The 25,153-nt window shown below is 33.6% G+C and overlaps 1 protein-coding gene across 4 annotated transcripts in view; it reads left to right on the plus strand.

The window, feature by feature from the left end:
- The window catches only part of C2CD5 (C2 calcium dependent domain containing 5), a gene marked incomplete at its 5' end in the record, with an annotated part of 93,977 nt that overhangs the window by 40,102 nt on the left and 28,722 nt on the right, over positions 1-25,153 (plus strand). For all 4 annotated transcript variants that reach the window (XM_080812019.1, XM_080812018.1, XM_080812020.1 and 1 more), the window contains 5 exons: positions 4,301-4,409; positions 16,310-16,424; positions 19,659-19,754; positions 22,358-22,549; positions 23,190-23,376. In XM_080812019.1, coding sequence (XP_080668145.1) covers positions 4,301-4,409; positions 16,310-16,424; positions 19,659-19,754; positions 22,358-22,549; positions 23,190-23,376 — 699 coding nt within the window. The remainder of the gene's footprint in view (positions 1-4,300; positions 4,410-16,309; positions 16,425-19,658; positions 19,755-22,357; positions 22,550-23,189; positions 23,377-25,153) is intronic.

A 25,153-nucleotide genomic window follows, 5' to 3' on the forward strand; every position in this document is an offset into this window, starting at 1 on the left:
TTGTTCTGGGAAAAATTTTGTACAGAAGTATGGAGTATTTGTACGGAAGTATGAAGAGTTTCTCCCATATGTGTTCAGATATTCCTTAACTCTGTCAAGTTGAATACTAGGTGAACATATGATATACTTAATACCATTTTTATATTCATTTTTTTTAAAAGATTTTATTTATTTATTTGACAGAGATCACAGGTAGGCAGAGAGATAGGCAGAGAGAGAGGGAGAAGCAGGCTCCCCACTGAGCAGAGAGCCCGATGCGGGGCCTGATCCCAGGACCCCGGGATCACGACCCGAGCCGAAGGCAGAGGCTTCAACCCACTGAGCCACCCAGGCGCCCCTTTATATTCATTTTTAAAATATTAATTTCTATTCCTTGCCATCCTTCATAAATTGTATGGCTCCCCCCCCTTAGGAAAAGAGAACCTTTGTCCAGCATGTTTTATTCAAGGGGTTCAAGTAACAGTTCTCAAAAATAAAAGTGTTACAAAATCAGTGAAAAATAAGTTGACAGGATCTTGGTAATAGGTGTCAAGTGATTAGAAGATAAGATGTAGAGATACAAATTTGGTTAGATTTAGGGTCCACCTATGAATGATTTGATGTAAAGCAAATAGGTTTGCTTTTTAACATGACTCTTCTTTCACTTGTAAGAAAAATGAAGTTACTTTTCAGATGCTGGGGGATAATATTTTTCTTCAGTAAAGAAACCTAGTTGACTTGGTTTAACTTAGTCTTTCCCAAACATATTTTACAATGGAATCTGCCATGTGAAATACCTGTTAGTGAGGACCACACTTGGGGAAACACTGATATAAAGCAAACTCTTTTGATATTGTGATGTTTTCAATAAATATATAATGGGGTAAAATTATGTAATAAAATCATAGTAGGAATCTGGCACGGAGTTTTTTTTATCTAGAAAGTTGACTCTCATTTCTTGGGAAAATAAAAAGAATACTTGGTTGAAAAAATAAACTAAATATATTCTAAGAAAAATTCTATTTAAATGTTAAAAAATTACTTCCATTGTGTCCCCAGATTTTCCAACTAGCCTGTCTCTGAACACAGTGTATTAAATAGATTTATGCTGTATGCATTTGGCTTATTGTCAAAATGTCAACATACAAATTTCCACCTAGTTGTACCACAAGGCAAGGCACTTTATTTTTTTTTTAACTTTTTTATTTTTAAGAGTTTATTTATTTATTTGACAAAGAGGTCACAAGTAGGCAGAGAAACAGGCAGAGAAAGAGGGGGAAGCAGGCTCCCTGCTGAGCAGAGAGCCCTATGTGGGCTTCTATCCCAGGACTCTGAGATCATGACCTGAGAAGGCAAAGAAGGCACTTTAAATATTAGCACTTCCCAGAGAAAATGTCTTCTGTGGTCCTGAAATTCTCAACTAGGCATTGAAAACGGGTTGGGCTTGGCTGATCTTAAGGAAGCTGTTCTTTTCAATGGAAAAGAACCTACAAATTCATCAGGTATAATGATAAACTAGAGATTAAAACCAGCACCTTGTCTCACTGTTTTAATCAGAAATTTCAGGAAGCCAGATGATAAGGCTTGTTGCTCACATAAAGTCGAGGCCTCCTTGACTCTCGCGTTAGCATATGGGAAAGATTATAAAGTATAGTTTTAAGATACTTTGCCGAGGTCTGGCACTCTGTAAGTACTTTACAGTAGTCACTATGTAGTGGGGGTGGAGATGAGCGCTATTTAACAGTTACTGGTGGTCACTGGCTACTGGTGAGAGGGGTGGAGGTGATAGGTATTTAACAGTAGGTATCTGCCATAGTTTGAGAGAGTTATCTGAAGATGTAGTTTTGGTTGAATAACCATGCTATTTTTATGTACTTCAGGTTAAATTTTGTGTGTTAAATTAGGTGTGTTGATTGGACATGTAGGACAGAGTTTAAGTTTGCAGAGTGATCGTCTGCCTCTTTGGGCAGCCATTCCCCTACTTTTTCTGCTTATGACCACCAACTCTACTATGATGCTTTCCCTCTTGTCTCTTTTTATCCCATCTTCTGGAATTTAGGAAAAAGAATCAGAATTTCAAGTAGAGAAATCATTTAGGTTAATTTTTATACCTACCTAAATTCTTATATTCAGATATTTTCCAGTATGTGAGTTTACCTAACTTATTTCTCACTTTCAGAAGAAAGTACAGCTCTCCATTTAGCTATTTTATTTTCAGTGTCTCTTGTCCAGAATATTTAAAATGGTTAAGTATAAAGATTAAATGTAAAGTGCTTTTTTCTACTGTGCTTCAGTATTTTGAGAAAATTTAAAAACTATCTACTTAAAATTGAAAAAAATCATGAAGGCCTAACTTAGGTAAGATATTTAAGTTTCTAATAGCATAAACTTGGATGTGAGGGCTATCTGGCTGCGACATCTGTCACCCCATTGATCACCAGGGTTGATTCGGCTGATCTGGCTGTCTAGGCGGGTGTCCCCTTCCTCACCGCTCCATGTGCATCCCTCCCAAAGCTGCGCGCTCGGTCGAAGAAGACGACCTTCCCCGATAGAGGAGAGGACCGTTCTTCGGTCAAGGGTATATGAGTAGCTGGGCTCCCCTGCTAGAACCTCCAAACAAGCTCTGATAGCATAAACTTATTTGTGTATTTCTCACTTAAAACTTATATTTAAAAAACTCAGGTAGAAATAAGGAAGCATTTTGGACTAAATATTTTATAATACATGTAAGTGAAATTCCCTTCCTATCCTCCCCCTTTTTTCTTTTTTGCCTGTCAGCTGGGCCAAACCTATCCATTTCCATAGATAGGTTTTTACTTTTTTTTTTTTAACGTAGCCTAGGTTTTTCTTACCCTTGTTAATTTAAATATTACTTTTAAATTCTAACTGAATTTATTTCTAAATTCTCTCTGTATTTTATACTGTGTCTTCATGGGTTATTGAAGTGTGCAGGACTGTTTGCCTTTGTGCTAAATGACTCCAAGTTGCTATGCTTTGTGAATTATGCTTTGGTGAGTTTGTATTCTCCATGCTTAGTAGCCAGTCAGTAATTTTGCTGCTTTTAATGTGCCTGCTTCTAGTAGTAGTCTGTATGTCTTTATCTCTCAGCTTTCATTTGCTGCATTTAAATTGCTGTGGTCAGAAAAAAGATATTGCTAGACTTTAAAATATGTTCCTAAAATTAGGTATTTATAATTGCTGAATGGCATAGTATGGATATGATCTGTAGGGATTTCTTATGAATCAAGTACATAAATTTTAGTACTTGGAAGTATGACAGTTCTTTTGACTGTTGAGAGCTCTGTTTTGCTTATTTTCCAGCTCTCAGTTATGTTCTGAATAGCTGAGGCTACTGGTAAGTGACTTCTGGTTAAGTGAGCTATGGTTAAATCTTAAAGCCGTATGAGGCAGATATTAAATTTCCCTTGCTTGCATCCAATTTTGTGTAATGTGGGAGGCCTCTATACTTGGAGAGCCACAGGAGTTCTGCTTTCTTCCTGGGCGCTATCTCAATGAATTTCCTTTCTCTGTTTTCCCATTTCTGCCTTACCTCTAAATTGATGAGATTGATGTCCTTGAGAGAGAAGGGGAGAATGAAACTTAGAAGAACTTGGGGAATTTTATTTCCTCCCTTGCTGTCATCTACTTTCTTCTCCCTTTTCCTTAATATGCATCTATGTACTTACAATTTTTTCCAGCTGCCCTGGTGTTGATAGAGTAAATTATCTTACACAGCAATTCTGTACCCTCTTGACCTTGGTATTTGCCCTTCGCTTTTCCCTGAATCTCTTAACCCACACTGCTCATTCTCTCACTCCTCCCTTAGTTCCACGTTCTTGTAGATCTCTTGCACCAGGCCTTCAGTCTTTACCAGTAGCCTGGAATTGGGTGTATGTATGTGAGGAGGATTCTGCCCCACTGAGAAGTAGACTCCGTGGCGAAGGGCGCGGCGAAGGGCAGGGGAATCCCCACATCTCACTGTGAATTTGCATCAGAGTAGGAGATTGAAAGGAAGTAAGAGTGTGTTCAAATATCTTAAATCAAAACTCTGAGAACCTTTTTTTCTCATTCAGAATTGATAAAAAGAGTGTTTGGATTCTGTATAACATGACACATATGGGAAAATGGATTAGGAACTCTAAACATCTAAGAAGACATTTAATTACAAAGCATGTGTAATGTGTAACTGGTAGCCTTTTGTTAAGGGATAGGATTCATATCATAGTATGAATATAATCTATGGGGATCAGGCTTCTTAACAAGCAGATTTTTTGTACTTTACACACGGTCAGTTATATTTTTCCCCCTTTCTTTCTACTAGGAATTTCCATTTTTTACCTTGACGGCATTTCCTCCTGGATTTCTCATGCATGTTGGGGGTGTTGTTAGTGCACGCTCTGTGAAGCTTTTGGATCGTATCCACAATCCTGGTATGTTCTTTAAAAGTTTGTTTTCAGTGTTTCATTTACTTAAACTGGGATTATTAAAATTTATTTTTAAAATAAAAAAAATCAAGTCTATCCGAAAAGAGAAATGGAAAAGAAAGTATAAACTGGCATATCGCTTTAAGTATTTGCTATAATTCTGATTAAAAATAATCAAATAAGTAGAAGTATATTTTAGTTAGCTTTTTATATAAAACAAATATTGATTCATTTTCCTGGCCAGGCATCACTTTGAAGGAGTTCCTAGGTAACTTTTCAGTCAGCTCTTTTCTTTGACCCAGGCAGATAACAAATTTTGTAATTTGACCATTGTGGCCATTATCTTAAGATGTTAATTCTTTTCATTAGCGATAACTCTTCATAGATTATTTTAGTAATTTCCTTATTCCTAAAAGAAGTATTCTTTGAAATGTAATTATAAACATTATGTAGTGTCTAAGAATTGAAAAAAATAGTGCTGTCTGTGCATTCCTGGTTTCTTTTCTAAAGCTATTTGTTCTGCACAAGCAAAGAAGTAAGAATAGTAGCTCACTCCTTTAAAACATGGGACCATGATCATAAAAGAAGAAAGGCATCAAATCAATCTCAATTTCAGGCCCTTGGATTAGGAATGCTTTGATGGTTTTTCTAAATCCAAAATAAGCATGATAAGTGTTGTAGAAACTTTCTGTGTGGAGTGTGTTCTTGCATCTCTCATTGACTGGATTCCCAGTAATTTGCTCAAGTCACTTATTATTTTGATGACATACTTAAAAGCCGAAGTTATGTTAGTGTTCTTATTTGGCATATATACATACATATTTTTGAAAATTTTAAATTGTCACTTCCAATAACCTCTTCCTGAGGCTTGTACTGACAGATACAAAAAGAGTAAAACACTTTGAAATTATTTTATGCAAAACACTGCAGATAGTGATTTTGAGGATACAGAACATTACCATTCTTTTAAGTTAAAAAAAAATTTAATCTGTGCCTTGCGGTTTGATGTCTTTTCAGTTAATAATTCCAGAGGAGCAGAATGGAATTTTTCCCAGAGCTTGAACGAGATTTCAGAAGAGGAATAGTAGCTAGGATTATTTAACTCTTAAAGCTGAACAAATACATCTTTTAAGCCTTAATCTTCTCTTTTTATCTTCTCTGGTTTATTTTTTTTCTGCTCTTCCTTATTTTTTCAAATCAATTTAAGATCTTTTCTTCATGTAGTATTTATGAATTTTGTAGTAATTAAAGGCACATTTAGACTGATGCCAGTTTAATGTATTGAGACATTGGAGACTGTGCAAGTTCCGTATCTTTGTGTTTAGGAACTTAAATTATTTGGAAAGTGCAAGGAAATACTGAGTTAATATACCTGACATTAACTTGGGTGTGACCCAAGGCTTGTTACCTGCGTTTCTTTGGACCATTGACTCAAATATTTTGCTAGATGGTGCCCACTGATAAGCTCCAAAATGGTTTCAGGAATATATTTAACTGTTCTGTTTTGGTTTTATTGTTGCTTCCATGTACTCTGAGTAAGCTACAGAGTCTGGGAGAACAAACAAATCTTACTTAATTTAAGTTTAAGTAGAGAGCTGTATTTAAAATCCTATTACTTTTTACAAAAAACTCTTTTTTAGGGTTTATCATGCTTGCCAGTTTGTTCTAGCGGTGTGAGAAATATAAGAACCCAGGCCGAGGGAAGAACACAGGAATCTTTAATACAGAATACATTTTGTGTATTATAATTATCAACTTATCCATTCTCTTCTTTCCTCCCCTTTCAGAATATTTTTTTTTCAATTTACATGTAGGAAATCCTAGTTACTAATGTACTTATTTCCTAAAAGATTATGGGCATATAAATATAAATGCTTTTATTGATATATAAGTTATATTTTAATTTTGTTTTATTTTCAGTTAAATACAAATCAATTATATATTCTAATGGTTTCACTATTACATGATTTTGATATAAAAATCACATTTTTGGGGGTGGTTTTATATATGTATTATGCATTAAAAAAGGAAGCTTTTCTTAAGAACATTTTATTGATGTTCTTAATATTTCATAAATAATTATTTATGAAGAAGATTTAATTTGTTGAAAAAAGCTGAATGTCAAAACCAAAAAGCCCCTCTAGATTAGCATCTACCATGATAATGATATATTGATTTTATGACACTGAGTTACTCTGCTGAGAGAAATTTAAGATGGATTGAGATGCCTGTGCTGTTAAAATGCTGTATTTGCACTCTCAAATGAATCTTGCAGCTATTTTTTTTCTAGTGAATATGGGAACTTTTCATTTTACACTTGAGTGTAGAAGGAATAAAATCTTATTTTTAAACCACTACCGCCTGCTACCTATAGATTATTATTCTGGAGTTAGTTCTTTTAGAATTTCCTCCTTTGTTAAATATTAAGCAACAAGGACAAGAATGGGGTGGTTTTAAAAATCAAGGTCATTATCTTAAACAACTAGACTTTAGTTAATGTTAGCATGCTCCTTCTTCTCTTTCTACTTCTTATTAACTCTGCTGTCTGTGTCTTTCCAGTTGCTGTCGAGTGGTATTGTCAATTGTGTTCTTGTTTGTAGTGTTTTTTTGTTTTTTTTCCTACTATTCTGCACCTAAAACTGATCTACTAATTTGCTGTTTTGAACTCAGCCTTTGTCGGAATTATGGGTAACACAAGATCTTACAAACTGCTAGACTGGAATAGTTTCAATTCAGGTATTTTGATGGTCATTCAGTACTACATATGCTGACAAAAATTATGGCAGCTCAGTGAAGTTTTTAGAAATGTTCTACATTAAATAGGTTTAATGGCAATTCAGTTACACAGATACATTCTGCAGTACATATGTTGTAACTCTTAAAGCTTCCACGGAATTGCAAATATAAAAATGTGTTAACTAAAATGAATTAACCAAAACCATAGAAATACCATAAATTACAAATGGCTTTTGTCAGGTGATTAACTTTCAGAAACCTAAATTTAAATTATATTTATTACATTTTGGACAGTTTTTTCATATCAGTTAAATGACATAGGCATTAGCTTTACAATTAAAGAGATGTTAATTGTTAAGTATTAAATGGCTAGTTTGATAAGCTTAAAGTCTGCTTAAACATTAATTTAGACGAGTATAATATATTTAGTATTCTATAAATACTATAAAAGTGTGACTATTACCATTTTTATTTATAATTCCAGAAGTTTTTCAAAATTTGGTAAGTAAGAGCAGATTTTGGGGGGATTAACAGCTTTCATAAGCTCCCTTCCTTCCCCTTTCATGTGAGAATATAATTTTTCTTTTTAGGTAATTTTACATATGGATATAGTTTGTAAAATACAGTTTGTAGCTTTTAGAGAAACTAAACTAACTTTACAGCTGATGATGTGGTTTAGAGTCAAAGCCAATTTTTCTTTTTGATAAAAGCATATTCTTCTAATATAAATATGTAAATTTTTATGTTCTTTATTTTTGGAATTAAATAATAGTACCATTTTGATTCGGTATTAGAAGCTGGTATTTTGCCTGAAAGATTTTACCAGTTCTTTGTGTCAGAAAGTGTATATCTATTTATAGAAAAACAAAATCACCAAGAGACTTAACATTTTAGATAGTATTTCATAATCTTTTCCATATTGTAAGCTTTTTTTTGTTCTTAGGGGTCCAGGATGTAAGTTCTGATGTAAGTAATGCATGTTTGACTATGAAGTATCTCATGTTCATCATGCAGGTTTACCTAAGTTCAGTCTAGTAAACAATCTGATCAGGTCCAACCTTTGCAGATTTAGACTGACATCAGTTGGCAAGTCTTCAGGGAAATTACCGCTCCTACTAAGGTTTTTGCCAGCATGTTACCACACTGATTAAAATTAAAATAATCTTTTTTAAATGTTATGTGTTATACTTGGTTTTTAGTGAGGAAAATACCCTGCTGGATTCATTTAATAAAAATAACGTATTTTTAAAATGTAGGCAGATTAGTGTATAAGAAGTAAAAAAGCCTAATTATGTAAGAAAAGGTCATTGGGAATAGACTGATCGTTAATAATTTAAGGAGCTTAAATGTTGTCAGGGCAAAGATGTTTATTAGGGTGAGATGAGTGTTAGATGAACAAACAGTCTTGGAAAGTAGAAAAGTAGTTAAATCTTATAATACTTTGTCCCCCATAAGCAGAACTACAGAATTTGGCAAGGAGAAACATGGTTGAGGAAGCAGTATATCTTGCCATCATTTAAAATTAAGTCAGGTAGTGAGTGTATGAAAAAAAATGGATATAAGTTTATAGAATAGTAAAAGAATATCAAAGATGACACTTTCAGTTTAATGTTCTAATAGCTCTGTGCTTTTGACTGAGATATTAGAATCTTCTAACAGCATATATCAGGCTGATTTTGATATTAGGTTAAGAAAAATAATGTGATAATTCTGAAATACAAAAATGTAATATTTGATAAATATATTTGAATCATTTATGTATTCTTTTCGGTGATTGGGGAATAAATTAGCCATTGCTGTCCTGTATTACCATAGAAAATCAAGAATTGGCCGCATCAGTAGGAAAAATAATTGTGGTTATAATTTTTATTAATGTTAGAAATTGTTCATCAATACCATACTTCCTGGATTCTGACACCATTTATTATGTGAGTATCACCATTTTAATAATAGCTTTCCAAGAGAAAAGAGAAAGAAACATTATTATATTAAGTATATTGATTAATTACCAGACATTTTTATTTCAGAAACATTAAAATGTGGAAAGATATAAGAAACATTTTTATCACACAGTAGTATTTCATGAAATATGATCTATCGTGCAAGCATTTATTAGAACTTATCTTGTACCATACAGTTTGCTAGATGGTAGGTGTGCGAAGATGTCAGTCACCCCGTTTTCATGAAAGTCATATTCTGGGCAGTTAGAAAAATATGTTAATGCTTTACTGTGTGGTGTGGTGTGGTGTGATATAAGATACAGAATTAAAGAGGAAGGCATGATTAACTATATGGCAGGGAAGCTTGGAGAGGTAATTCTTGGAGTTCAGTTTGAAGGATATATATGACCTTAACGTAGATTTTATATTTCAGACAGTGTATTTGGAGGCATATTGTTCCCTCATTTGAATGTAGTTCTGAAACTTTAGTAGTGCATTGCAGAACAATCCCCTAGCCATTACTTGTTTGATGATGTTTACCCAGTTATTTTATACCTATTGCTTGCCATTGAATACAGAATGTCTTTGTTGCTTCAGCTTTTTATTGTGTTTCCCTTTTTCTTCTGTTTTGCTGTCTTAGGGTGTGTTAACTACAGTGATAGGAAATATTTTTATATAGCAGGAAGAAGGAAACTCAGTTATCTGAGAATTTATTTTAAAATCACGGTCTTACCTTTTCTTATCTTGCTTCTTATGTTTCTGGCCTGGTTAACAGACTTTGGGAAAGACAAGCTGAATCTTGCTGCTCGAAAGGAGGAAGCAGCATTTGCAGATCTTGTGTGTGACCTGCCCGGAATGGGCTGCATAGGAGTAAGACAGGGTATCCCATGGTCACACATATGTTAGATCATTGGCTGTATAATGGAGAATGCATTTAAAGGCAGCAAGCCTAGAGACACTGCAGTACTCCTGGCCTGGTAAGTGACCTAGGATTTAATGGTGATAGGAGAGCTGAAGTTTATAGAACATTTAACTATGTGCCAGGCACTCTTCCAAGTGCTGTATGATAGCAGGTCACTTAATTCTCAAAACACAGCTCCGAGATAGGCATTTTTCCTCTTTTGCGGATGGTGAAATGAAGCATAACAATTTGCCCTAAGTGAAATAGAAAGTTGTTGAGCTACAATGTGAACTTAACTACTCTGGCTTTAGGGCTTACACTCTTAAGATAAATTTAGAAAATATTTAAAATGTAAAATCACCAGGACTTGGTAATTAGTAGAATGTGGCAAATCAAACAGTCTCTTAGCAACTTTGAGCTGAGAGAAAGAGAGAAAGATGGATTAGAATTATCCCACATGCTCTAAGTCTGAAATCCCAGTGAGCAGTTGAATCCTATCTTTTGGAAACCCAACTCTATTTGAAAATTGAGTTATAAAAATATTTTAAGAATAGATTTTAAAAGGCATAGCTCATTGCTTCTTAAATGGCTATGCTATTTATTTTTCTTTCTTCTGAGTTTACCACTGAATGTTATTTCTGGGTAGTGAACTGATACAATTTTTAATTAGGAATAGTCTCAGTGTAGTTGAGAAAAAATTGTTATTCTTTCTTCATGTAGGATACTCGTGAGCTTAGATATTTTTTCAGGAAGTCACAAGAGGAAACAATAAAGTAGATATATAATGTGGTTTGAAAAAATGCTAGTCTGAAATAGCTTCCAAACTTAGACAATATTTTTAAGAGCAAATGTTTTAAGTACTGAGTTAGTAAAATAGCTAGATAACTTTTGTTTTTGAGAATATTTTAAAAAGTTATTATTTTTAGATTGTAGGTTTTAGTACTTATGTTTGATATTTTCTGTCTTCTAATAAATGAACCCTTGCTAGTGCTAAGGGAAGCTTTATATTAGTGGTCTGAATTCAGAAAATGTTACTCTTTTTTTGTCATCTGAATTATAGTTGTTTTACTTTGGGGTCAAAAATTAACCATCAAAACCAAGAAAAATAGGTATAATTATTACTTTAAACATATTTTATTTTAACAAAATGAGTCAACAGATGTGTAAGGAACTATTTATAGAATACACATATCAGTCTGATAATCTAAATTTTTTTTTCAGTTTTAAGTAAAAATCTTTTATTCAGTGGATGTTTGTGGTTTGCCTACTGTGTCTTGAGCATGATGTTGGGGATTGGGAACATGATTGTTCAGCCAGGCAGACAACATGATTATACACCCAGTCTAGGCTATTTCTTATAGTATTTTGCTGTGTGTGTGTGTGTAGTAGTAGTAGTAGTAGTAGTAATAGTTGTTGTTAAATGGAGAGAGGCTTTCTTGGAACTTGAATTCTACTGATGATCCCAGCAGTTATTTTTACCACATCTGAGAGGTACTCATGAGCAGATATGCAAAACTAAGCTTAAAGTAGTTAAGCAGCTTTTGGTTTTAAGAATTTTAATAAGGTTTTAAGAAGTAGGTATATGGAGTTCAGGAGGGCATAAATATAGCCATGTATGATGTGTGAGCTTCTCTTTATATGTAATACAACATATAAATGTAATAAATAATTTTCTGTTTACATATAATGTAACTGCATATTGACTACTGTCAATTCCTTATTATCTGTAAAAAAAAGTCAGATTTATAATTTCCTTAATTTATAAATTTTACTCTTTATATGTATCTAATATAACTGGATATTAATTACACTATTATAATGTGACATGTAAATTAATATATAACTTTATATATATAAAAAGGGAAATCTTTTATAATTAAGGAATAATTATATATCTGACTTATTTTATAAATAGTGAAGACTCCAGTTTGATCTAATATGGATTATATCCCAGCTACCATCCTAACAACCTAAATTACTGTAAGTTGGTGTCTGCTCTGAATTTGCACATCATTTCCTCTATGATGGGACTGTTCTTCCTAGGTTGGTACTGAATCCCCATCTGGTTTGAGATTGTATATACACTTAAATCTGAACTCTGTAATTTCTGTTTCATTAGGGGAAATTTATCTTCTTCAAAAAGTTGTTTTGTGTTGGAGTAATATTTTAAGGTATTTAAGAATGTGGCTTTCTTATGTTGTCCATTGACAAGATAGATTATCATTGTATTAAAAATGTTTATTTGAGCCCACCTAACATTTGATCTTGTTTAAACATCTCTTCTTGTTTATTTAAAAATTAGATTGAATAATTGTCCATTTCCTTTTTTTCTTTAAGTCAGATTTAAAGATTCTCAGTGGCAGAATTCTTCTCTTCCAGAGTTATGTAAAAACAGAATTAAATTGTATATGTGCTGCCGAAGCGAGCACAAAACAGAATTAAATTGAACACTTTAGATAGTCAATGTTTCTTAGTTGCAAGTGTGAGATTGCCTAAAATCTCAAAGGGATTCAGTTTTATAAAGGCGTTGAGTTTGTTCACTTATGTTGAGTTGTTCACTTCTTTACTTTCTGAGATATAAGCATTTATTTTCATTATAGGAATCTTTACCAGTTTCACCTGCATTTCAGAAATAAGATAAAATGTTAAAAAGATGGCAAGATATCAAGCTATGGCCATGCTCTAGAAAATGACAGTAGTAAAATAAATTAATTGTGATGCCAACCAAGTGTGCAGACATTACCTCTAAATGAAGCATCAGTGAAGTATTGACCTACAGCCCAGTTCATGACTACAAATAAAAGGATATAGTAAAAGATTTGTGGGGCACCTGGCTGGCTCACTTAGTGGGGCATACTACTCTTGGGGTTGTGAGTTTGAGCCCCATGTTGGCTGTAGAGATTATTTAAAAATAAAATCTTAATTAAAAAAAAAGATTTGTGATATTATCTATGAAGAGTTTTGACCCATAGTAGAAAAAAGTAATATAGTTTTAAATATAATTTATTTAATAAGTAAATTTTAATTTCTCCTAAAATGAGGTCTTTTTAAAATTATAAATAATTATATGGATTAGTAGGAGGAGCATGATATTTAAAGTGAAGATATTTTTTTCTTGACATCTGTGAATTGTTGATTAATTGCGACCTTCACATCTCAGCTGTATTTCCTTCAGATGACTAAATTGTATCCAGTTTCATGAGTGGCATGTATAGTTGCCATAAATTTTTAGGCCAGACTCTTTGTTTTTTCCTTTATGTGAATATAGTAGATCCTCAGTTTTGACTTTTGGAGAGTGATAAAACAATTCAAATTCAACTAGTGTGTTTCTCATAAGAATACAGTTAATAGCTTTTAAGCTTTAAAAATTCTATTATAGGATTAAATATGGTGATATTGCTGAATCTTCAGTTGTATAAGTTAGGCTGAATCATTACTATGTGAATATTCTCTGGCTTATCTCTGCCATAAATATATAGACTTTGAAGATAAATTTAATTTTTTAATATTAATTAACTTGATTATTCTTAATTTTATTTTAATTAAATAACCCCTAAATTTAATAGCCAACAAATTCATCCTTTGGCTTCTTGCTTACAGTTGTAGATAATTATTGTTAATTCAATTCCTAGTTTGTGATGAAGTGCTCCCTACTGTATGCTTGCCTTGCTTTCACCTAGAATCTAGGGCCATTACTTTCTGTAACCATTTCAGTGAGCTGCCATAGTTTTCAGTCTGTACTGTCACCTGATCCAAGCATGCGCCAAAATATCCACTGTTTCTGGCTCCTGTCTGCTGAATCTGCTTTGCAAAACCCTTTGTTCTCTGAGCTTTTGCTTAAGCCAAAAACAAAATTTAACAAATTCTTTGGAGTGTGGACATTTGCCATTTGCTTCCTTAGCTCCCCTGTTATGTAACTCTTTAGCTTTTATTAAACTTGTAAATATTGTATTAAATACAACAATGGCATCCCCATGTGCAGTTGTGTGGCTCATGTGTCAAAATAAAGGCTGCTTGTGAACCTGCCAGAAGAATATGAATGCTCCACTTGCGCTGCATTCAGCTTTTTGTTTTGTTTATTATTTTTTTAAATCAGCCACTTATTCTTTCATAGTGTTTGGTTTAATTATCTGATTATTTTGTGTGTTATACCAAGGTAAGTTTGATGTAAATAAACTTTGTATTCTATGTGGTTATATGTATTTCATAGTAATTATTACCTACTTTCCCATTTAGACATGCTGGCCATTTCTAAATAAATATATCCTGAACTTAAAATAAGTAACTTCCTCCATTTTTTTGAATTAATTAAAAAAATAATGTTATGGATTACTTTCTGTAAAATTCAGTTTAAAACAGAAAGGCTACCATGTATTACTTGTGGCACAGATGTAGGCAAATCTAATGTGAGAAAGTCTGTTTTTATAGAAACATAGTATACAGTTATTTGCTTTAGCAAATAATATTTTAAATTCCCAGAAAGTTTTAAAAAGTAAATAGCAGGTTCTACTAGTGTTTTTAAAGAAAAGTTAAACTTTATTTTACACAGCTTTTCAGGGAAAATTGTTGTTTTCCAAACTGAGATATATTTCTGTTATTATCTATGATACTTATTTTTAGAGAATCATAAATAAGTTGATAGATTGAGCAACTGCTCGAGTAAGTTTTTGTCTTATGATAAAAATTCCCTTATTGAGAAAGGAAGACGTTAAACAGATGCCCAAATTGGTCTGGGAACATGTATACCTAAAAAAGAAAATGGACTTGAGAGTGTATTTGTGCTGTTAATGTCTGTATTTCAGGGGGAATATGAAGAAATTCTTTAACATAATAATGTATGTGCTACCTAATTGCCTTACACATTTCTTAATTCATAATATTGATTGCTAATACCATATTGTAGTCTTTTCTATTTTTCTTCTTTCTTTATTTTATCTTGTCCTTGGATCTCTTCCTCAGTTTGCTGGAGTCTGGATTTCTTTGTTTTTTTTTTTTCTGAAAGAAAGTTTTAGTGTAGCTCTGTCTTGGATCCAAAACTTTAATACAAGAACTGGCTGGCATCATTTGTAGCTCTGGCTTTTATCTCATTTCTCTATTTTGCTGATCCTCCTCCCTGTGGAGGAAACAAAATTACATCCTAGGAATGTCAGCTATAACAAGCCTTTTAACCTTTCTTTATTTTGCTGTCATCAGTATTTTACTAGTGAGTATAATTCTACTTACTCTGCTTATTTAAAAAACGTTTTGAAAACTGAATATGTATTGAAATTCAAAAAAGAAAGCTTTTGGATTGTTTGATTTTCAGTTTTAATAGCGCCTTTTATATGGAAAATTTACAGCAGGAGGTTAGCATCCTATTTTAAGTTAGATTAAGTTTTTTCTATCCCAAATTGTTCCCAAATGGAATGGGCCCCAAAAAGAAACACATTAGGATATGCTCATTATAGACTGTGTCTGTTTTTAACATCTTTGCACATAAAATGTTACTGTAATTTGCAGCTGCTCTTCACCCGTACTTTGCAGCTAAATGCAAATGATTAGGAAGGATGTGTGCCAGATGCTCCATTTATAATGCTCTATACAAGCAATATTGGACTCCTCTGTGGTAATAAAATGCAGTGCTGTGATTCTGAGGCATTTTCTTAATTACAGAACCATATATGAAGTTACAGTGTACTAACTGAAATTTGTCCTTATATACATTAACCAAATTATTTGTAATAATCTTTAAATGTATTTGCTTGCTTTATTTTTAAATTGGCTAGTCCCTTCATTTCTTGTTACTTTGCTTTAGGACCCACAAGGATGGCTACATGGCTTTCTCTTTTTTAACATTGACAAACCTTTGCCTTGGAAAGAACCTAGAATATAGTGGGTTTAAAAAAAAAAAATAGGTACCAGGAAATGAAATCAGAATTTAAATTAAATTTATGGATATGACTCAAAATGTTCACTGAGCAAGGTGAGTGAGACACAGAATATCCTCTCAGTTTAGGATTAGAATCTGGAAACTCTGGGTCTAACATTTTAAGTTGTAGGTAATAAAATACCTCTCTATAGATGTCCCCTGAAGTAATAAAGCAAATAGAACTAGCTGGTTTATTTTCTATCAATCAAGTTTAAAATGTTAAAGTTTTTTGGAAGTAACATTGAATTAAAATGTTAATAAGCCTTTTGAGAAATAACATTTTAAACATGTGAAGTTAGTTTTAAAATCCGTTATAGACCAGTATGTCTTTGCCTTCCAGAGTATGTTCATTTTAAACATTTCTTTATCGTATAGACAATGTGCTATTGAGTAGTGAACTGATTTAAAATTTATTTTTCAGATGAACCAGAAACTCGAGATGCGTGGTGGGCAGAAATCAGACAAGAAATAAAATCACATGCTAAAGCATTAGGCTGTCATGCTGTAGTGGGCTACAGTGAATCAACTAGCATCTGGTAAATGATAACTTGATTTCCTAGATGCTGTAATTTACAGATTGTCATCTGAAAGGGTAAAAGTTTTATGCAAGTACAGAGAAAAGAATTGTGGCGTGATCTAGGAGCACGGGCCTTGGGAATACATCAGACCGAGGTCCATGTGCCACGTTTGCCACTAAATTGCTGTAAAACTTTGGGAAAGTAACTACTCCTCTGAGCTTCAATTTATAGATTGAAATGGAGATAATGACCACCTATCAATTAAGGTTATTGAAGAATTAAATGAGAATTGATACTGGCACATAGCAAGTATTAATTCTAGGCCGACGTTACTCCATTTTGTGGCCCTGCTAATTCCTTCCTCTGGAATATTGGGACCCTTGATCTGTTGTAAATGAACTGCCATTTGTCTCTAAAGTTTGTCTGTAAACTCTTTCTGCCTTCTTTCACTAATTCTGCCAACACATCATCCTTCTTGTCTCTGTCAAGTTAGGAAGGGACTTCCATACCCTTACTCTCAATTCCTTTTTCTCCTACCTTTCCTTTTAACAGCCTCTCTTACTTTAAAGTCCTTGGCCATTCCATAGTTCAGACTTTTCTGTCTCCAAAATATCCTTCCGCCTTTCTTAATTCTCTGCTTTCTCCACCAATTGAACATGATTACCCTCCTTCCAACAGCTTGATCTTGTGCTTTCTCATTCTCAAGTCCTCCTTTATCCCCACTTAACTTTCAACCACATTTTGGACTTCATTATTGCTCAAAACTGTTTACCTTTAAAAATTTGAAACTATAAAATTTTACTCTTGGATCACAGCTTGATATTTTCCATCCATCTCATTTGCCCATTTACATCTGGTTTATTTTGACTCTTACCTTGACCAAGACTTTGCCCATTTCCTTACTCAGGTTCTGATTTAACATTCTGACTGCCATTGATAAACCCTGTTTTCAGCCCCTCAAAAAGTTTATAACAGGGGCTCCTGGGTGGCTCAGTCGGTTAAGTGGCTGCCTTTGGCTCAGGTCATGATCCCAGAGTCCTGGGATTGAGCCCTGCATTGGGCTCCATACTCAGCTGGGAGTCTGCTTCTCCCTCTCCCTCTGCCTGCTGCTCTGCGTACTTGTACTCTCTCTCTGTCAAATAAATAAATAAAATCTTAAAAAAGTTTATAACAGATATCATCTAGAAATTGTTTGACCTTCTGCTATCATATTTTTCCACCTATTTAATAATTCTTACTGTCAGCTGTTACATTGGTAGTTCTCTTGTGCCTATGGTAGTCTTTATTGTTAGGAGAAAAATGATTAGACTCCAGTAAATGTGGACATTACAGAGACATGCTGTTTCATCTTCTGAGGGCCCTTTCTTTTCTTCTGCTGACTATGTATGATGTTCTTGTACCTTCTTGTCCCCAGGGTAGCTGTTCGACTTGTGTTAAACTAATAATTTTTTATGCTTATCCTGCCTTACTTCCCAGTAGATAGTCTTGGCTCATTCATAGTTTTAGTGTCATATGCTTTCAGTTCCTAGGGTTATAGTTTTTTTTTTTTAATTTTTAAAAGATTTTATTTATTTATTTGACAGAGAGAGATCACAAGCAGGCAGAGAGATGGGCGGGGCGGGGGGTGGGGGGAGCAGGCTCCCCACCAAGCAGGGAGCTCGATCCCAGGACACTGGGATCATGACCCGAGCTGAAGGCAGAGGCTTAACCCACTGAGCCATCCAGGTGCCCCCTAGAGTTATAATTTTAAAAGATGTAGTGGTGGTTTTTGTTTTGTTTTGTTTTGTTTTTTAAGATTTTGTTTATTAGAGAGTGCAGGGGGAGGGGCAGAGGAAGAGAGAGACTCCTAAGCACAGAGCCTGACTCAGGGCTTAATCCCATGACCCAGAGATCATGATGTGAACTGAAATCAAGAGTGGGTCACTTAACCAACTGAGCCACCCAGGAGCCCTTAAAAGATAGTTCTTGCCATCAGATTCATTTCTCCTGGAGGATTATGACAAGTATAACACATTTTATGATAGAGATGCTGTGGGATCTAGAGGGTTGGAGTTTAGAAGTAAGATAGGGAGAAAGTGTTGATGAAAAAAAAAAAGAAAAAGTGTTAATGAAGTAACTGAAACTTCAAACTAAATCTCAGGGAATGAGTGTGAATTATGTGAATGAAGAGAGGAGGCATGAGGGGAGTGTTCCAGGGCGGAAGAATAGCATACAGAGAAGGCCAGAGGTGTAGATTCATTGTAGCAGGGGATAGGTCACAGATCCAGGGATCTACAAAAAGGAGTCAATTTACCTAGACATTTGAATTCACTTGATTCAACCTTCTTTTTTCCCTCTGGACCTCAAAACAAGTCTTTGTGTTTAAATCCTATCTACAATTTTTTTTTCTGTTCTAATGCATCTGATTTATTACTGGATAAACTCTCTGAAATGTACTTCTGCTCTCATAGCTTCTTCTTACTTAATCCAGTACTCTCCACATTATTCTTTGACATTTCCAGGGCCCACTTAAACATTTTAAGCCTGGCCTCTCTCTACTCAATTACAGATCAAGTGACCATTTCTTTCATGTCCTTTCAGGGTTCTGGTCTGTTTATACTTTGTTTTCATCATTTTGTCCCTTGACTTCTACTTTTGTCATTTGCTTTAGGTGATCTCATTCAATAATTTTATTGATCATTTAAAATTAGGTAATATGTAATAAAGAAAGAACTCTTTTGAAAATCACTTTTTATCATACATATAATGATGTAGTTTAAGCTCCATTTAGTGTATTTTGGATACTGTTTGTTTCAAATACCTTTTGTTATTAAGTTTAAGGTATAGCAATAATGATATTGATCATTACAGATTAAGCTTTTAAAGTAACTTTAACAAACTTTGATGTCATTTAAAGAGTGCTTTAATATAGTTTTATGGATTATTGCTGAATTCAGCAATATAACTTGTTACTACTTTTATTTTGAAACATTCCAGTATTTGTCAGTTTTACCATATTTTAAAGGAATTTATTGTCATTAATATTATACTTTATCTTTTATACTTCTAAAGTAATAACTCTTGCCCTTTTCATTTTAATAATTATTTCTATTTTTTATTCTAGGGTAGGAGATAATCCTATGATATGATTAATATTTAGTAGAGTCTAACTTGAATTTAAATTGTCACCCTTATAATCACTTTGATATTGAACACTTTCCAAAGCTAGGTTGCCTGGAGATAATAACTATTTTATATTTTTTTCTCTTATAGTGAAGAGGTCTGTATTTTATCTGCATCCGGCACGGCAGCTGTACTCAACCCTAGATTTCTGCAGGATGGCACCGTGGAGGGCTGTTTGGAACAGAGGTTGTCATGGCAGCCTGGCTTCTTTTCTATAAGGGCAAGGAAGGGAGAAGTTGACTTTTAACTTTAGAGCCAGGATAGTTCTGTATGAGGGTGGGTTTCAGTGGTACAGTGTAGGGATCAGGACCAGGGCACGTTACTGCTTTTTACCCAAAGAAGTACTGAGTTCTATACTACATGACACACCTTATTATAATTTTCCTAGTATCTTGATAAATTACATGTGTGACTATCAAAGAATTTCAAGTATATATTTTTTTGTTTGTTACAGTATAGAAATAATTTTTGATTTTTTCCTTTCCCTTCGTCTTACCTCTGAAACAGAAAAAGGTCATAAAATAATTTGCATAAAGAAAATTTATAATTTATAAAACAAAACACTGTATTTTACCAAAATTATATATAGAAGTTCCTAGAAAGTGAAGTATAACTTTAATGTTTGTGAAAGAGAAAGCAAAAGTGAAATTAAATGAGATTACTTTTTAGTTTATTTATTCATCCCTTAATCTGTAGGCTTCCATAAATGTCAAAAATGCTTCCCATAAACAGATGAGATTATCAAATACGCATACAGAAAACTGTTTGGTGCCAGAGTATACCTGGATAATGTAAATTTTAATTACCCCTTACTCCACTGTTTGCATACTTTATTTTTAGTGTAAATTTGCAAGTCTATGTGTAACAAAAATATTCCAGCTCAGGCAGGCAAACAGAAGACCTTGGTCGGTTTCTTCTTTAGCTTGTATTAAAAATGGATTTTGACCATAATACATTACTGAGCATTGAAAGTCACCATAAATAGGAAAATAGAGATGTGGAACATTGTGAAGTATATTAAAAATCAGAGTGTTCTGTTGAGAAAACTGCCTGCTGGTGAGTTGTCCCAGTGATGCTCCATCGTTCTTTCACATGTCAGTTGATTTTCATTCTTGAGTGGTTAGAAGTCTGATTTAACAAATGACGTTTCCCATGCAGCTTGATTATTTTGATATTCTGGCTTGGGTGGATACAGTGAATTCTCTTTTATGGCATCCTAGCGCAACAGATACCATCCCTATCTGCAAAAGAGGAAAATGCCCTTTTTTCTTGCTATACAATTATTTCTGCTTACTAGAGAAAATTTGAAAAATATAGGAAAGTAGAAGGAAGAAAACATTCCCCATGATCTCAATATTCAGAGATAGTCCCTTTTCTAGATTTCATATTTCAAATGATTTCCTAAATTTAAATACTTCTATTTTTATGCCTATAATATTAAATCACTTAAGTTCAAATTTCTGTGAGGTGTTTAATTAAAAATTGCCCCAGTTTTCATCCTTTTATGCCTTTCAGTAACACATGGGTTTTGGTTCAAACAACCTGACATTAGAATCTGAGGTCTGCTACTTAGTATTTAGTGTGACTGAACAAGTTACTTAGTATCTCCAGTTAGTTTCAGGCTAAGAAGAACTAGTTTTTGTTACTGTTTGCTGCACATTATATTGGGTGTATTTAGCTATGCTTATTAGCCTTTCTGGGTAAGTATTATTTTTCTAGTTTTATAGATGAGGCTCTGAGAAGTTAAATGACTTGTGCGAGGTCACACAACTCCATTTAGAATCTGTTTGATTTCTCTATTACTTTTAATATACCAGAATGCCATCTCAACAATAAAAGAATAATATCTGGGAGTGATTGGATTTAGAGGGTTATTGTGGGCATTTAGTGAAATAATATGTACAAGGAATTTGCAAGAAGCCTGACTCATATTAGATACAGTACAACTTTCCTTTCTCCTTTTTAATTTGTCCACTTGCCAAGTTTCAACTTCTAACAGGTCGCTTTAGCTTGGAGTGAATTGAGAACCTTTGTCTTTCCAGAGCCCTAGAAGGTGTGGCTTTGTGAAAGTCTGGAGTTCTCCATGAACTTCCTTTTGCTTTCATTTCTGTTGTTCCCTGAATTTCCTGAGATTTGATGAGTGAAAAAAATTCATTCTAAAATGAATTCATAAACATTATTACAATAAACATTTTACAGTGATTGGGAAGGTTGTGTGTGGTCCTTTGTGGTTTATATATGATATATATGTTGTTTGTGAAACAGTTTCTCAGAAATCTTAAAGCAGTCACTAGAAATTAGAAATGTTAGATTATGCCTATTTTTGACTTTTTAAATTTTTAAATAGGTTTGTTTTTGATCATAATTTTTTTTTTTTTCAAATTGTTAGATTGTCTGGTTAAAGAGGTTTTTCTTCCTTGGGAATTTTTTTGTGTGTGTGTGATTATATTTGAGTTATATTGGTATCTAACCATGTGTTTTTATGTTGTAACACAAAGAACAACCTTTGGGATAATAGTGGTTTTTGTCAGGTAGGACATCCTCAAACATATGAATTGATGCAAATCAGTGACTACTTATGTAAGTCTTTTCTCTCATATGAAAGAGTATGGTTCTGATTTCATGGTCATTTTTAATTCTAGTAGTCATAGTGGTACTCTCATAACCTACAGTGGTAGAAGTTGCGGTGTTGTGTGTATGTAAGTACTGTATATGAAAAATATGTTTTTGAAAAAAATGCATAGAATTTTAAAGAAGTCTTCATTTGTTTTCTTGGTGTATTAATACAGGCTAGAAGAAAATTTGCCTGCTGGCTGTGGATTTTGCCACATACCATATGATGAACTGAATATGCCATTCCCAGCTCATCTCACGTACTGCTATAACTGCAGGAAACAAAAAGTTCCTGATGTTCTCTTTACAACTATAGACCTCCCAATAGATGCAACCGTTATTGGAAAAGGTTGTCTTATTCAAGCAAGGTATATTTACATAAACACTACTTAGGGTCCTTGAAAGAGTTACGGAGTATGAAGTCAAATAGGCATGTTTCAAATGTCAGCTGTACTCCTTCCTACCTGTGTGATACTGGGCAGGCTGGGCAATGCTATCCGAATCTTGTGTTTAATCACATACAAAATTGGGAGGAAGAATACGCTCTTTATAAAACTCAAAGAAGTTCATATACAAAAGCAGTTTTAAACATTTAAATTCTGTATAGACATTTATTATTATGAAGATTACTAATTAACCTGTTGTGGGCTAGTAATGTGTCTCTGTTTTAAGGACATTAAATATGTAATATGCTGTCCATTCATCATACGACCACATGGAGTTACAAAACCTAAGATTTTAAATTATATTCTCTAGTGATTTTGACTGGTAATTTTTTCATTTCTAGAGTTTTTGAGATTTTTCTTTTTCATTTATTGAGATAGGACTTTTAGCAAAAGCATACACAATGAAAAAACTGACAGAAAAGTTATTGATACAACTTAATAAGCCCATTTGAAACAAGTAAATGTTTTAATCAAGTACACTTACAGAACATTTTAAAAATTGGACATTTCTTGAGATAGTACCAAGAATACTGTCTAGTGACTGAATTATTTTCCTTAACAGGTTATGTCGCTTGAAAAAGAAAGCACAGGCAGAAGCAAATGCCACAGCTATCAGTAATCTGTTGCCATTTATGGAATATGAAGTGCATACTCAGCTAATGAATAAACTAAAACTCAAAGGAATGAATGCTTTATTTGGACTGAGAATTCAGATCACAGTGGGTGAAAATATGTTGATGGGCTTAGCGGTAAGTTTAGATGTTTTGGTTTTGTTTTGTGATTCCTGTAGTTGTAATAGGTTCTGTTTCATGTGATTCAAAGAGTCTTTTAAAAGGACTTATTTAAAGAAACTGGCATTAAGATCTTTAAGGGTTGGGACATTATAGGAAGTAAAAAATAGGGTGATAGGCTTTTAAACATTTTATTTTTATAATTATAATTATAACTATATATTATATGATTTTTATAATTATAATTATATAATATATATAAAAATATAATTATATAATTGTAATTTTATAATTATAATTATTTAAAATTCTATTAATGAAATTATATAGAATTTATTTATATTTATATTATTATATTTTTATATTCTGACAATCTCGATAGTCAGATTTCTAATAATTATCACGTGTAGCTTCTTTAGTAAGTGGGTCATCATTGTTCTGGACGTTACTATTTTTTATGCATTGCTAAGACAAGGTTTCTCCTCAGCGCAGTTGACATTCGGGACTGGAACCCTCTTCATTGTAGGAGGCTGTCGTGGTCACTGTAGAATGTTTAGCAGTCACCCTGGCCTCTGCCCAGTAGATGCTCATGGCTTCCCTTCAGTGTGATAAACAAAAATGTTTCCACACATTACCAGATGTCCCTGCAGGGGCACAGTCACTCCTGAGGGGGAGGACCACTATGCTAAAACAATCTTTAGCTGTATGAAGAAAATAAAGCAATACATATGAAACAGCCTATGGCTGGATACGGAATTAAGTTTCATCATAAATGTGCTCCTGTGGTCAACAGTGGAATATGCAATGAAGAATGTGTTTCTTTTTCTTTTTCTTTTTTTTTTAAGTATGTTTTTCTTAAGTGTTGATATATTGTGAGGCAGTAGAGGGGTGCTGGGTGGTTCAGTGGGTTAAGCATCTGACTCTTCATCCCAGCTCAGGTCCTGATCTCAGGGTCATGAGTCTGAGCCTGCACTGGGCTCCATGCCCAGCGTGGAGCCTACTTAAAAAAACAGAAAAAGAAACATTGTGAGGGTGTGGGAAGGTCTTTATCTCAGCTTTATGTTCACCTTGTCTGATTAGAAAAGAAGTTCTGACTAGAAAGTCATCATAGGGGAAAGCGAGAGTTGTCTTTATAAGTTGTTTGAGACCCAGAGAACTAGGTGCCTGCAGAATATATACTGACCAGGTAGAAACTGATTAACAGTATTTATGGAAATTCTCTCCTATTTTAGACACTTGGCTAGCTAGAATCTTTATCTGTGACACTGGCACTTTCCAAATTGGAATTCTCTGCCATCTTTCTGAGATGCATAGAAATTTAATTTAAAGAAATTTATAGAACTTGAATTTTTTTTCTCAGTGTGCATTTGTAGATTAAATGCTAAACTATTTCCTGTTCATGCATTTTCAAATATGTAAATTCCTGTATGTAGGGGATAATTGTGTGATAATGATAAACTAATCAGGTAATCACGATTTCTATAACAAGAGAAATTTGCAATGATTAATGAAAGTAATCTGATTTATATTAAAATATTTGATATCTAGATTAACTTGTGAAGAAAGTGTTCATTATAATTCATTCATCTAAAAACTCTCATACTTAGCAATTATTATACATGTATAATTTGGCTGAATACAAAACTGTCATTATTGGTGGGTGTCTGTGGGAACTAAGGGCTTGATTCAGATCCAAAGATTTAAAAAGCATTGTGCCAGCTGTATCAAATACTTCTGGTGGTTGAGCCCCAGGAAACTAGTTTGTATAATTTTTCAGTGTCTGCCTAAAATACTG

Source organism: Martes martes (genome assembly GCF_963455335.1).
Source record: "Martes martes genome assembly, chromosome: 8".
NCBI classification, from domain to species: Eukaryota; Metazoa; Chordata; class Mammalia; order Carnivora; family Mustelidae; genus Martes; species Martes martes.